General features: G+C 32.3%; 1 protein-coding gene across 1 annotated transcript; it reads left to right on the top strand.

Annotated features, from left to right (window-relative positions):
* Positions 1 to 1163: 1163 nt before the first annotated feature.
* On the top strand, positions 1164 to 15468 carry LOC132558327 (uncharacterized). The gene is made up of 24 exons (XM_060222874.1): positions 1164 to 1242; positions 1783 to 1923; positions 4174 to 4306; positions 5551 to 5582; positions 5900 to 6022; positions 6379 to 6411; positions 6981 to 7109; positions 7656 to 7691; positions 8339 to 8458; positions 8645 to 8713; positions 8996 to 9118; positions 9967 to 10047; positions 10352 to 10405; positions 10651 to 10779; positions 11464 to 11496; positions 11654 to 11770; positions 12143 to 12202; positions 12727 to 12849; positions 13309 to 13365; positions 13715 to 13795; positions 14009 to 14083; positions 14378 to 14518; positions 14642 to 14671; positions 15332 to 15468. Exons 1-24 carry the CDS (start codon positions 1164 to 1166, stop codon positions 15466 to 15468), a joined length of 2136 nt encoding a protein of 711 aa, XP_060078857.1.
* Positions 15469 to 16247: the final 779 nt, after the last annotated feature.

Raw genomic sequence — 16247 nt, 5'->3', positions numbered from 1 at the left:
AACCATTGTCTTGTACCCTGTGACTCAGATGTAGGTATCTGGCGGGCTTTTGAAAATAACGTCAGTGCAATGAAGCGTTTTCGACAATCCAGAATCTTCTAGTTTTTCGTTGATTATAAATTGAACGACAATATTGTAAAGTTTCATACATGTTACATTCCTGATATTGAACAAGCAAAATGATGTAATTGTGGATTTTTACGTTATTCCTTATTCAAATTGGGAATTCACTGAAAACGGTAAGTTTTTTTACCCAATTATTCATCTATTTTTCGGGAAAATTCAAAGCAATGGCGCTTGTTAAAGGCGAGATATTCTGTTAAACGTTGATAGTGATTTATTTGTATCGTTTTCTTTTTTAAAGTATAAATAACGCTACATATATGTCCTTGTAAATGAGTTTAACAAATCAAGAAAGTAATTTATTCCTTAACACTATCTATCGAGGATTTACGTAAGACAATAGTTTAATGATATGCCATTTATCTTATCCACTGAGCTGAGATAAAGTAATTATATTTTTACATGAAACTGCATCTATATAAATAGGAAGGAATGTTAATATATGTCATACCGAGGATGCGAATTGATTAAAGTACTGTCAAAAATATAATTAAAAGTTCGATTACACATTATAACACGTTATTACAACTGGTCACAGATAAAGTTCTTATTTATCTATTTATTCATTTATCATTTACCTTTATTTTTTTGTTGGAAATATATCTAATTGTGTAATGTGATTTCAAACAAACACTTCAGTCACCTCTTCTGAAAAGTTTGAGAATACTATCATTCAACAAACTATCATTATGCCCCGTAAACGAAGCTGTATGAGAGTAGATAAGAGTTTTATGCCATTGTTAGGGTCTAGCCTGTTCTGTTGTCTAAATGTGGAAAGAATTGATGTGATGTATTTATATCAAGTAAGAAGTATCCGTAATTAATGTACATGTGTAGGTGATAGAAACGCAAACTATAAGATGGTGTGCTATAGCTGATTTCGCTTGTGTACATGTTTAATTCGTTTTAAAACATATGTACTTTTTATGTGGCATACTAACAAAATATAGCATTTCTTTTGATTAATATCAACCTTTTTACTGTAACTAAAACGTTATCTTCAAGAGACGAATATACAAATTGCATTCTTTTAGGTCATGATGTTTCTGAATGTAATCTTGGTAGTCATATGGTTTTCGTCAAGTATTACAGCCGTTCCTATCAACAGGGAGACCTTTGGTAAGTGACACTTAATCCATAAACTCCTAGCTACGATACTAACAATGACCTAAGGGTATACGGGATTATATTAAAGTTATTAGAATATAGTCGTTGTGTATACCTTTATAGTTCGTTCTCGTTTATCAGTCTAATTCTATCTATTTGTTTGATAAAAGATTGAATAACTGTTTGCTTGCCTTGACAGAAACCTCTACAAGGATCTTTTTGGATACAACATTTTAACTGCTATTCAATCAGTTTTTAATACAATATGTTCTGTCTGATCCTTAATGAAACTGTTTGGGCATATAAAATGTTACATCCTGAAATGAACTCAAGCCAATTATATTAGCACTCGTATATATGCAAAAATTAAGACATGCTCTGTAAAACTTAGGTGTTGAACTCTAATTTCGAAAAAGGAAAATAATGATGATAATAATAAAAATCACACTTTTAATAGGTATTAGCCTTTTATATCATTAATTGCTCATATATTTTGTTAAATTCGAACAAATGGTATCATATCTCAAAACCATTCTTCTTCTGGTCTTTTAGGTCTAAAATGTGAGCGGGAAGTATCATCAAAGGGAGATAATTACTATGTGTTAATGGTATTTAACAGTAAGATCGACATGCCATGCCCGCCTGGCACCTCGTACAATAAAAATCTATGTGATTGCGATCACGCTTCAGCCGGTAAGTTTGCCAATGATATAAAACTTATATTGTTCATCACATTTTCTGAGTTTACAGTGTCACAGTGTTGCCAACTGATAAATCATATTGAGAATATTGCTGACGTTGAAGTAAAAGTGTCTGGCTAATGGGCCTTTTACGAGAATAACGTTTGCGCGACGTTAATGTGCTTGTCATAAGAACGAATTAGTTATATGATAGTGTGATAATAGTGCTTTCAATAGATTGCTCAGCGTTTACGAAAAGTCTTCTATTTGTGTGAATACGATTGGCACAGGAACAAGTGATTATCACATTTCAAAACTAATTAAGAATTACACACAGCTCATGGTAATTGTTGTTAAGGATTGTACAAAAGGCACACCAGTTAACTAATTCGATATTCAATGCAGACGTTGTCTTTCATGTATCATATATTGTTTGAAATATTCCCTTTACTTCAAATAGTTTTTAATTATTGCAATTTTAAATTAAATATTTTAAAACTTTTAAGGTCAGTCCGGAAACAGTAACAATACAGCAGACATACGACCTAGTGCGGTATCACAGTCAACACCTCAGACAACATCAGTATCAACATCCACCGTGTTATCATCGTCAACAAGAGAGCCTTCGACTCCAGAGCCAACTACGACTACAACATCAGAACTATCAACACCTACCACGAAGTCAACAACAAAAACATCCGCATCAACGACAACAACTAATAAAACACCAGCAGCAACAACACCAACGACGATAACAACAACAACACCAACAACGATAACAACAACAACAACACCAACAACGATAACAACAACAACAACAAAATCACCGACGACAACAACAACATTTCCGAGCACCAGTACAATTGTCACATCAACTACGACATCAGCGACATCACCAACTACAACATCTAATACTCAACAACCTACCACAGCAATGCCCACAACCAAAAGTGTAACATCCGTCACTGTTCCGACGTCAACTGTCTCCACGACGCCAGGTATATAAACATACAAAGATAAGGGTAATTAGGTTGATGTACCTTAAAATAATGCTTTTTAAAGAGAGCTGAAATTATTGTAAAAATGTGATCTGTATTTGAAAGCGACATATGTAATCATTAGACGATCAAACATATTGTTTATTGGAATACTGACAGGTTATCGCAATGATTTGTCACTTACAAAATGTAAGCATAAGTACATATGTCAATTTTTGTTTTTTCAAACTTGCTGCCGTTCTCGAATGTAAGACGGACATTTGGTAAACGTTTTGTTTTCTTTACATTTCTCAAATCTTTTTACACTTCAGTTATGAAAAATATATTCTTAAAATATTTTTGTGCCTTTAATGTTGAAAGCAATGGAAGAAAGATGCATATCACAGCAGTTATTAGGTCCTTAAGCCGATTAGAAATAATTTAATATGTATCTCTCAAACTTAGATCAGAGTTCAAGAGAGAGAATTAGTTTTACATATTTTAGATCAATTCTTTAACATTACACAAGATAAAGTCGACGCAATTTTGTGCCCACAACTATAATGACTTAACACCATAACAAATGAGATCCCTGTAACAATGCTAGCTGATAAGGATAATCTCCTGGGGCTGAGAAATAAACATCACACTACACATTCCCAACATTTACCTATGTTGAGTCGGTACCCAGAGGCTACCTTGTGCTGGCTCGTAGATGTGTATCTCTTTTTAGATCGCCGTGTTTACAATACTAATGGCATGTACACGGGACTGGCCTCAATGAATCATACCGCTAGCACAAATAGTAGACTTTTGTCAATATCCAAGTAATATTGTCCATTGTTCGTCTTTGTGGCCTTGTATTACTTTTGCTTATCAAATAACCGTTCCATAATATTAATAGACCCCAACATTTTCATTTGTTTTCTTTTTTAATTGTAAACTATTTGTGGAACTGACAACCTGAATGAGATAGCTGATACTTTTCTTCTAGTTATAACATAAGCGTGTACTTTCACAATATTGTTAATCATCAGCGCACATTATTTTAGTTTTCAAAACAATATCTCACTGACTTTTATTTACAGCACTTAAACTTGGTTTCTGTTCAAGAGTTTCTTTAAAAGTCGTCTGTACCGCGAAGATTATTAACTGTTAAAAATATAATAGCCTGTTTATTGATGTTTACGATCTTTTTTTTTTTTTTTTTTTATTAATGTATATTTTTGGTTTTTCAATTTTATCGTTGTAAAGTGTTCATTAAATGTTTATTCCATTTTAAATAGCCTGTCCATACAAAGCTGATGGACATGGTTTTATAGAGAACGTTCCTGGATTCGGTGATATCTACAGTGAATGTGGAAGTGGACTGGTCTTCAGCGCGTCCAGCTGTGGTTGTATCAAAAAGGGTAAAATGACTATTCCTTCATATACAAGATATTTGTCCTCAAGAGAGATAAAATTTGAGTCACGTTATTTGCTTGATTTCTCTCGTCGTCAAGGGAACCATGTCGAGAGACTATTTTTTCATACGATATCGGTAACGATAGCAAATATTGTCTTGCGTTGTAAGTGGATTGTTTGATATGATGGCATCAATGTCATCTTACAGGGTGTTATAATGGAAGAAGATATCACAGAACAACATGGAAAACGATGATATACCATCTAATGATTATGGACTGATGAAATCTTCTAAAGCAAAAAGTACATACAGATATATATCTCTATATAAGGTCCAAAGTGTATTTTACAATGTTAAATATCTTAGTTTAGATAGAATGTTATATTTGTGATCTATAATCAAGACCTACTTATCATTTACCTGTCATCACTCTGCAGATAAATGATTTCTTACTTCATTTCATCATTATCAATAAAAGAGGAAAATCGCTAAACCCTATTACTAATGAGCTTTATTCGCCAATAACAATAGTAATCATATTGATGATCGGGAAATAACTTGTGCTAAGGAGCTCGCTGATGGCAGCAAACATCAGAGGAAGACCATATCATTAAACGATATTGGTTGTTAGTTAAGATAAAAAAAATTAAAAGCTTTATATGTTTGAACATTATATTTCTGAAATACAAATATGCTAAAGTGAAAAAGACGATATTCATTTAACTAAAGAATAGCACTTATGTCAGCACACTACACTTTCTTATCTTATTCAATAAGACGACCAAATAATTTGATGGTGATCACTGTTTTATTTTTTGGAAACGATCTATGTTAGATATAAATATATATACGTTTGCACCTCAGTATACACAACGATGAATGAATCCTAATACTAATCATTCCGAAAGTTTGATAAGAAATGAAAATTGGATTTATTATTTATAACTTATTTATCAATCGTCATGGATGTGAGATTTAAAGTGACGCGCTAAATGAATGAATTAAAGACATACACATGATGTCTATGGCTGCCTGCATATGTGTACTATCAACATCAGGTGGGCTGGTGATGAACGATGTTAAAGGCATCAGAAACATGTCTCTTTACAATATATTGTAGCGTATCGTGGAGGATAGTAGAGACGCGATAATAACGTGTTTTATTTCAAATTATATTTTCATGATAATAATGTTGATGTGTATATTGTTGTTAGATATTTTGTTACTACCTCATTAATTTGTCTTTTTGCTTATTTGTAGGAGCATCAACAATTCCCACCACAAAATTCGGTAAATAGATCTACATAGTCACGTTCAGTAAAACCATCCAAATGTTATGCATAAGACAACTTGTAGGTTACAGTTGTATCCAATGGTATGTCTTGTGGTCATTTAACCTATGTTTCGTATTAGTTTGTTATACGTGTTGGGTAAACATTTCTAACGAATTGTCAATGTCCAAGATTCGAAGAGACTAACAAGTACATTTGTACACACATGCGGATAAACTCCGGAGGGGATGTAATTTGCAATGCTGGGATAGGAAACAATTTAATTCTTCGTCCCACAGTCCTTGTTTATCATATTTGATGCTTCATTTGTTCTAGTTTGCCCATATAAGAGACAGGGAACGGGATATGTAGAGGACATCCCAGGTTTAGGACAAGTATGGAACAGCTGTGGAAATGATCAACTTTTCATGAATGCTGCTTGTCAGTGTGTTTCGAAAGGTAGGCCAGTTCATACCTAATATCAGTATTCTCAGAGAGAGAAAGAATTATTCATTGAAAGATGCCTTTATTGCGAAGCGATCACGCCCTTGCTGTTTAATTTCGATTTTTGTAAAGGAAGTGTTTCAAAATCACGAAACCTAAAAAAAACTAGATCTATACTTTTAAGAATAGAGAATAAGTATTCGTGTATTTAAGAAATATTTCAAAAATTTTATACCTTTCAGCAAAGTCACAATATACAATTGGTTTTAATTTCAATGCAATATATATAAAAGTATTTTTGTTATTTCATAGATGTGTATTCTATGTATTGCTGACAAATTAAGTGATTAACATGTGTTTTATTTCTTCAGAATACGTCACAGAAACCGACCCTACAACTAAAGGTGTGTAGCTAACCTTTTCGTTTTACGTAATACAAAATTAACTGATTGAATAGATGTTTTGAAGCTCAATAAATAGACGGGTTTTATTAATATATTATTTACCTTTCCTATGTTTTTTGAAATATAATAATCATTATATTATACATAGTATTTGGTAAAAACGACAATGAGAGTCAGTTTTAACATAAGCGTGATCTCATCTTTGTACAATCGTTTTATAAAGAAATATCCACCACTACCACCGATACCAGTACAACTTCCTCCACCACACGTAGCACCACTGTGGAACCTACACGTAAGTTCAATGTATTATAACTGTAACTGTTATAAAACTTAAGAAAACTTTAAATGATTAAATGTGCATTGTTTTACTGTTTATGCAAAGTAACAGTTAATAGTTTTATGTGTTATATTACACGCCAACAACAGACGTCTATAATACATTTAGCTCAGCTGCAAAATATTTCTTTAGCGGATAACAAAGATATATGATAATTGAATCAGTCAATGTATTAGATTAATTCCTGGCAAATCTATGGTCATTATTGGATATTTACACTTTTTCACAGGTTGTAATAACCGTATAAAAGAGGCCAACGGTTACAAAGAATATAATGACGTCATCATGGATTGGGTGTTTTATGAATGTTCCCCATCATGGGTGTTTAGACTTAGCCATTGTGATTGTGTTGATCCAGGTAATTTGCTTAATATATACTATAGCTATATGTTCTGTGAAAGCCATGCTGAAAGTAAGTTAGAAAAAAAAATAAGGAAAAGGAAGTTGCATGTAACTAGCAATGAATATTGCAAATATTGATTTTCACGGATTAAAAACAGTGATCGGTGTATCGCGTGATGGACAGGTAGTATTATTTTAACTTGTACTCATCCGAGGAAGTTAAAGTTATTTCCCTTCCTTGAAAACCAAGGATTCGCAATGGCCGATCAATTATGAAGGCAATTCTGCCACTGGATACTTGTATGTTCCTTTCTCGCAACCAGATTGAATGGGTTTGTAGAAAATGTCATTTAATACCAAACAATATAAATAATAATTAACATTAGCATATGAATGGAAAAATTCTTTATAGAAATTACTTAAAAGATTTATTCAGAAATTTATTTATTTTTTTTTTTATTTTTATTTTTTTTAAACTCGAATACCTCATAATCTTCAGATGATAGATGTATGCTGCTCTGTTAACATAATTGCTATAATCGTATTAATATGTTTATTGTAGGGACAAACCCAATTCCTCCGCCCGGACCACCCAAAGGTTAGTATAAGCCATTATAATAAAGTTTGACGCAGGCAACGCTTCATCTTTATCAACATTAAGCAATGAAGATAATAACTTTGTCGGCGATGGGGGATTTGCGTGGTTATCTGTACAAAAGACATTAGATAGACTTTGTGATGGGAAGCCATTTATTATGAAATTACAACGTGTTAGGAATCAAATGAGATTAGTTCGTGGAACCATTTTCTGTGTTGTCGTATATCGTCCTATATAGATCTTAACTCAAAAATGCCTCTTATAATTTTAATAGAGCATTGAGTCATCAAGATTACGTAATGTCTTTATTCTCCATATCCTGTGGTTTTGTCATGTAAATAATCTGCTTATTAAAATTGATTTTATCATTACCAACTATTGTTAATGTGGTTAAAGCAGATTCATTTGCAAATGTCTTGGTATATGTCTTCGGTTATCATCAATTATTATTCCGATAATTCATTAGTTTGGTATGAATATTCAAGAATTCAGTTAATATTGTATCAAAAATCACCATTCTTTTATCATATTACTCTGGCTTTCCTCTTGCAAGGTAATTGTAGCTTGGTTTCTTTCTCAAGTTGTAAAGTTCTTAGCTGTTCCAGGTATACGTTGCCATGAATAGCATCTATATTGTTTTTATCTAGATTGCACAAATTTTGAGGTGAAAGGAACGGGATACATTGAACACATTGAAAATGTTGGAGCCGTTTATAACAACTGCCCTCCAAACCAGATTTTTAGCCTTAGAAAATGCGACTGTACAGGTGAGTAAAAATTTAATTATGATAAATGTGACAAAAGAGGCAGTTGCCACAATTTCTAAAGATATAAGTAAATCCCAATAAATTTTATTTGAAGAACAGTCACAAGAATATGTTATTATTGGTATATGTCTGACAACTTTATTATCATTCCGTCTTAAACTTCAGTAATAACATTTGACTTTTAAGGTTCTGGAGGCACAGGTAATACGGGAGGAAGCAATAGCATAATCCGGATTACAGATACCAACAAAGTTGGTAAGTTTTATCACATAAAATGTGGCAGGTTTAGTTCAATATGGCAATATTTGATAAACTTGATCACATCTATAGAGTACTTGACGTTTTCTTTAATCGACACGGAATCGGTCATTAGTTAAGCAAATTTGCATATGCATTTATAACATTAAAACTTATCCAATACATATGAGTAAAGTAAATATTTAAAAATAAGGAATTGGTTCCGGAAAAACTACTGAAGAATCACTATCTTTCTGTTGTTGTTTATCACTGTTCTGATATGTTTGTTTTTGTTTGTAGATTGTGAGTTCGAGGCACAGGGAAGTGGATATACGGAATACGTTCCGAAGGTTGGGAAAGTATTCTATACATGTCTCAATAACCACAGATTTGTTACTGGACTCTGTCGGTGCCTCGATCAAGGTAGAACATCAATTTTCTCTGTTTATCAATCATACAAATGATAAATCAATGATAAATAAAGCTTGTATTAAAATGAAATATGTGTTGGTATATCTGACTTGTTTGAAAGACAATAAATATCCAAAGGTAATCGATATTAATGAAATTTTAAAAAAATTGCTTGCTTTTGCTTGTGAAACAAGATCTTGCAGTAATTATTTTTAAACTGATATTCATATTTGTTTGTATCGTTTTCTTTTTCTTCTTTTTTAAAAAAGTTTTAGAAGTGATGATGGTTTGATTGACTTCTGATGAAGCAAATAAAATACTGGTCCCCTTATTAGTCAGAGCGGCTTGTAGGACTTGATACATAACAACAGAGATTCTTAAAAACCTGCGATCTTACCAATACTTCCTGTTGATTCGCGCTTTACTTGATATACTCCTGTTCATCACATTAGTTCCATTCTTCCTCCTACACTCAATTCTTCAGTGCTAATGCGCTTTACGCTGCCTTTTGGTCTAAAGAAGGTGACAGTAGTGTCACTGAAACGTCACTTTTAAATCTCGTATTGATTGTTTTATAGGAACGTCTAATCCAAAGGTTGTTTTAGTTTTAGTTTGATGTTTGCCTCACCATAAAACAATTCAAACGTCATCCTTTGAGGGTGATTTCATTCACTCTTTTCTTTCGTTATATTTGATTGCATAAATAATATTTTGTTATGACGAAATGAAAATACAATCCATGCTTTTGATAGTGCTGGATTAGCGTGTACATAATAATGTTATCCAGTTGGTCATGATATGCATATACGGACTACATACATGAAGAAAATTTCATGCAAAATAAATTCTTTCCAACCCAGATATCACGATCATTGACGAAACAACCAGCAATGACCGTCCGAAGTCTACCGCACACACGCCTACAGCGGTCACGGGAACGGGTATGTGTACTTCTAATAATGAATGGCAAAATATGCCTTTCGAAGTACCTTAGTTAATGTTCTACTAAGACGACAACTCAAATTATATAAACATTCTATGTGTGATATCAACAAATATGAAAGATGGTAAATGGTACAAAAATGTCTTTTATTTTAGTGAATTTAAAAAATAAAATCTAAAAAAACACACTTATTTTGACAATATTGACAGTTTAAGTACAAAATCCATCTTGAATGGTAATAGGGTGATATCAGATAAATTAGATGCTTTCACGTCGATTTTTTTCTTTTGATTTTATAACAGATACTTCGGTAACTTATGAAAGTGTTTCTAGCACATCAACCACTGATGGATTGCGTAAGTTGATTTAAATCAATAAGCATGATCTATTCTATATATGTAATGCGAAATATTATATATATATATATATATATATATATATACCATAATCGTATCTGGCATATTCTGACTCGGCTTGTTGTCTTTTGATTAAGCTACATACATCGAACAGTAAATACTATTTTACTGAAAATAGGAGAATATTTTTAATGATCATTCTAAACCAACATTACTACTGCTAATGCAATTGTTGTTATTTTCAGAATGTAAAGATCGAATGAAATCAGGAAGAGGATATCTTGAATACTTTGAATCTTTGAACGACTGGGTTTTCTTTGAATGTTCTTCTACACAAGAATTCAGCATCGCGGAATGTGACTGTGTTCCAAACGGTATGTGTACCACAAAAATATTTAGAATATTTGATGTCAAATGAATTATAAATACAACAGCATCATAACAGCATTAACATTATCAGTTAACGTTTATAGCCTTTGATTTCACATGGAGGTTCAGAAATCTATTTCTTTAACTTACCTTTTCGGTCTTGTCCTGTAAAGCTTCGTTACAAACTTAATCTCGATAGAGACGTTGAGTACAATTTGCTGATTTCCTTGAATTCTAACTATGTTTACAGAATACAAATCTGATGCTGTTCAATATCTTAAATGTAGAATGTCTTTTCTGTAAATAGCTATAGACAAATAGAAATGTACGTTCTTAACGAAGTAACCACGTTCTAGTCTATAGGCAAATCATACTTATCTTTCGGGTCAATATGTTGATATGTCAATTTTTTTTATCTAAAATCTTAATTGTATTACCTATTAATATTTAAGGCGTGTAAGATATCCAACATTTGGATTGAAAAATCAATGCAAATATGGTAAGTCTTGAACGAAAGAAAATCACTACATACAACCTTAACTACAGACAAGGACAAGACATAACAATTATTGGTATATACAAAAAGCGAAGCACGGCATCAAAGTCTTGCAAATATAAACCTGTGTTTATATGTCGGGATGAACAACATATCTATCTGAGTATTGATTGCATTTCAATTCCATTTTCAGGTGGAGCTCCTAATACCAAAAACCCTAATGCAGGTAAACTACTTCTATCTTGAATTACACGTTTATATAGTTATATCTTCAGGTAATAGTTATTTTCAGTCATTGTAATGGATTATTAATTAAGATCAATTTTGTTTCTGTTTGGATATCTTGAGTAAATAGTTATTTTATTTTCCACTTTATTCGACAGACTGTCAATTCGAAGCAAGAGGAAATGGATTTATAGAAAACATACCTGGCATAGGAGCTGTTTATAGTGATTGCCCGTCCACACAAGTCTTTTATGCATCACTGTGTGCATGTGGAGGTAGCTTTTCACCTAATTATTAAGCTGATTCCTATAAACAAAACCGACTTTTTATGTAACAGTGTACAAAAGTGTTCCCATGGTCTTCGCACTTAAGCAATTTTGTTATGCTTCACAAGTTATGTAGTTAACATTCAATACATTCAGTAAACGATAAACCTTTATTATAATAATAATGTATTTGATGGTTTCATACAATCAGTCTTTTCATTTTTTTCTAATGGTGACCTCAATTACATACTCTGTTCTTTGATTTTTACAAATGGAGAATAATAAAGCTTCATGGTAAACTTTGATAAGGTATTAAGGTAAATATGTTTTCATTCTTGAATGAAAGTAAACAGGAAAATATCTAATTTCTGTTTTGTTAAGCTCCTGGATCTGGTAAAAACTATGATGTCGTCACCATAACAGACCAAAACCGAGTGCAAAGTGAGTATACGTCTTGTATATAAGTTCAATAAAACCTAAGACGAAATTCGATATATTCAAAACATTAAGCTATACACCTGCATACATATATGACGTGATTTATATCTATCATCCTCCCTTCTCCTTCCTAAATATCTAAATATTTAACCAGCCAAGCCTCGGTGACTAACCGTTACATCATATCCTCATAATTTACTTTGACGGAACAGAACTTCCTAATTATTATAGTAATGCAAACATCGGGTTCAAACACACATTAAGTAAAATAATTTGATATGAACTTTTGTTATTTTTTACCATTTCTTACCGTACTCAGGTCTTGTCTTGACAAGTAAAACAATGGTAAAATGCAAAAAAAGGAGAATCTCACAGTAATGTGATTTATCGCTAGTTCAGAAAGGATCACAGTCATTGTCTAATATTTCCAAAGTCCTCAATGACGTACATTACTTAAGCTACTTGTGTCTACCAGTTAACAGCAACTTTTATAATTTAGTTTACAAATGTGTTTCGTGATATCATAGATTGTGCATTTGAAGCTAGAGGAAACGGATTCGTGGAACATGTCATCGGCATTGGTCTGGTTTATCACGACTGTTCCGGAACTGACCGGTTTATTTCCGCTCTATGCAAGTGTATTGATAAAGGTATGTCATATAACGACCTGGGTTAATTAGAATGATGAAGAATGGTAATGTTGTGTTAAATAAACCTACAACTTTGAAATGCATTCATGTACGTCGATGAAGATTTTCATTCCGACCGAAATTTATATTACTATAATTCAATGATGTGTAATTTATTTATATAATTGTGTCTTTTTATTTACGGGATAATGTAAACAAGCACGAGCAGTTTGATTAGAGCCATCTCAACGGATATATATCAGAACTGTTATATAAATAGTTGCAACGACCATTGTCATCGACCGAGAAAACAACTTTACTATATATACATATGGTCCCAGTTATTTAGCCGTCATTGGTGTGTATGTAACATGAATTACTTGATGGTGGTTTAGGTACCGGTTTTAAGGATATTGTCAACAATAAATCCTATACGCACTTCCTTATAAAATTCCCAGTGTTAATGTTCTCCTTTTACAGATACTGTAATTATTGACAAGTCCACACCACTAAAGACAACACCTCAGCCAACGACAGGTATATAAGGCATTAATCAAAACGTCTTGTTAAAATCCAGTCTAAAACTGTAAGCTAGGTTTTTAAAGCAACTTTTGACAGATTTGTATTTGCATCACATTGTTTCGGGAGAGTTAGATTGATTAAGATTAAATATTTGTGGAAAGGTTTTGAATTAATGAAATCAATGGTATCTTCATTAGTCTGTCAACTTGGAGTGTGATTATTTATATGTTTTCTTGTAATCACCTTCTCAGGTTATGATCGTGATGTCTGTTTCAATAAAAGGAAAAGAAGCATTGCTGTGGTCCTTTTAAGATTTAGATATGAATGTATTTATGAAATGAAAAAACTAAATGTATTTTAACAGTAACAAATGAAGCAACATCCATGCCATCTACCACAGCAGAAACACCGCCAACTGCGACCGTACTTACGGTAACCAATGAAGGTATTTTGTTTTTAATAGCAAAGAAGTAAATTTTCTGATGCAAAAACAGCAAAATTTAAGTAAACTTTAACCAAAACATTAATGACTATGAATAAATCATAACAGTCCAAAAGCATGATTCAGTTCATATTGCCACTGTATTGGTTTTGACTTATAAGTAAAGTCTTGTTATGAATAGAAAATATAAATGGAATTGAACATTGACTTGTGCAGAAAAATCTACCACACCTACCACCATCACCACAGAGACACCGTCGACTACGACAGCGCCGGCGGTGACTAACAAAGGTATTTTCTCTTGCTAAAAAAAAGACTGTTAATTGTTTCATGTTAACTCTTTAAGATCCGTTGCTAATTTTGGTTAGAAATAATTAATTTTCTGGATATTAACCTCATTTTGCCTTAGTGTTACATGTTAACATTCCCTTCATTTATTAAATATCAAAGTCTCGTTAAATTTGATCAATTTAATAAGTTTATGGTTAGCTATTCCCTAAGCAGTGATTATCTCTTTATCTTATTGTTTTGGTGGTAACTACGGAAGTAATGTTTTACTTATCTTATGTTTGCATGTCATTGCAGATTGCATTTACGAACTAGTACCTGGTCAGAAGCGGGAGTTTAGGACACAAATGACATGGATGCCAGGCCAATATATGTATTTCTCGTGTAACATAGGACAAGAATTTGACATTACTGCATGTAGCTGTATAGATGAAAAAGGTATTGATGCTACATTTTGCATGGAGGTGGGGGGGGGGGGTATTCTGTTTACCTCTCACTTGGTCATCTTCAGCAAAACCTATATCCATATCTTTCTTGAACTCGTGTTGTTTTCTGTTTCAGTTACAACCACACAACTGACTATCAACACAGGTAATGGAAAACGTTTTAAAATTATTTTTAAGTACTTACGTAAATGTATGCTTTATTAATTGTAGCCGCATTTCATGTATCTCTTTACTCACATATTGTTATATTCTGTTTTCGGAAGTGTGAATATTTTGCATTGAAATTCAGCAAATATTGTCAGAGACCAAGGCTTAATGTGTTGTGCTGTTATTACTTGTGCCATCATTAACATTCCGCCAGACTATCACCTAATACTAATGAACCAGCTGATCCTCTCAGACAAATTACCATTTATTATTTCTTATATCCAAACATTTCGAAATTCGTTCAAGCCGAGGGTTTTCTTCCACAGGTTAAATTAGCGAAATAAATTTTGTCCTATCTTTCCGTTAGTACAGTTCCTTCCAAATATAATTCCATTGCACAATAATACTGCCCAAGTACATCATTTTGATTATAACTAAGTCATACACTGTATTAAGATTTAACGTCTAAAAAGTACATTTAAAAACAGTTGTAAATGGAACAATACATATGAAACTAAAATTTATAGGCAATTGAATATATATATCATTAAGCTACTAACAAAGAAACTATCTTTCACGTAATTCATAAAAAGTCACAAATGTGTTATAAATACTAACCGTCTGCTTGTTTTATTTTCCTTTTTTTTAAAACAAATAGATTGTCCTTTTCTTCCATCTGCTATTGGTGACAACTATTTTCGCTTCTTGCTTTTTGGGATTGGATGGGTTGAATTCAGCTGTGCAATAGGTCAAAAATTTGACTACAATCGCTGCATATGCATAGCAAGGCCATAGCTTGTGCCAGGGAAGAGGTAAATATTTGAAACACTGTATGCGTAAACTTATTCAGTCATTAAATCATAATTTGACTTTGAGGGATAAGATTCGTTTTAGACGTGTTGGAAACCGCTTTCCACTCCACTCTTTTTCGAACATATTTATACTAAAGATAAAATTTAGTAAGTCCGTCAAACATTATATTCTGGTAATGTTATAATATTGTTGACGATGCAAATGTAAATCAAATCTTCGTTGTCTATCATATGATAGTCGCATCATTACTAACTTATAAAAGTGTGTGATGTTGATTTATATTATTCGTGTCTATTGACTATCATTACATGTTTTCTTTGTTCTTTGTTGTAGAATGAAAAATCCGTCCTTGAAAGAAGAAGTTCGCCCAAAATCCACATGTATTTTCGATGGGTGGTTTTAGAATATGTTACATTCTGTATACAATCGATTTCGTTTTATTGCATCAGATATGCAATGACAATGAATACGACAAATAGTAAATCAATAAATAAATGAACATTCCATTCCATTTTATTTTGCACATATTTTGTAAATTGTTATTTTTTTTCTTCTGACTTAACAACAGAAGTCTAATGTGTCGTTAGTGTCGATATTTGTTTGAAAACGCCACATTGTTTACTGTGCTATATGAAATTTAATCATTAAACTATGTTAAGATCATAATTATGCCGTTGTTGTATGTTTGGGTTATAACACAATATATTTAACACTTAAAAGTTCCCTATAGCCTTTGAACTTTTAACGTTTACAAAGACAGT

This window comes from Ylistrum balloti, unplaced genomic scaffold (genome assembly GCF_031769215.1).
Source record: "Ylistrum balloti isolate Yb309-2 unplaced genomic scaffold, AGI_CSIRO_Ybal_v1 Utg370780, whole genome shotgun sequence".
Lineage (NCBI taxonomy): Eukaryota > Metazoa > Mollusca > Bivalvia > Pectinida > Pectinidae > Ylistrum > Ylistrum balloti.
The sequence above is the reverse complement of the archived record's forward strand: the minus strand, read 5'-3'. Positions and strand labels throughout refer to the sequence as shown.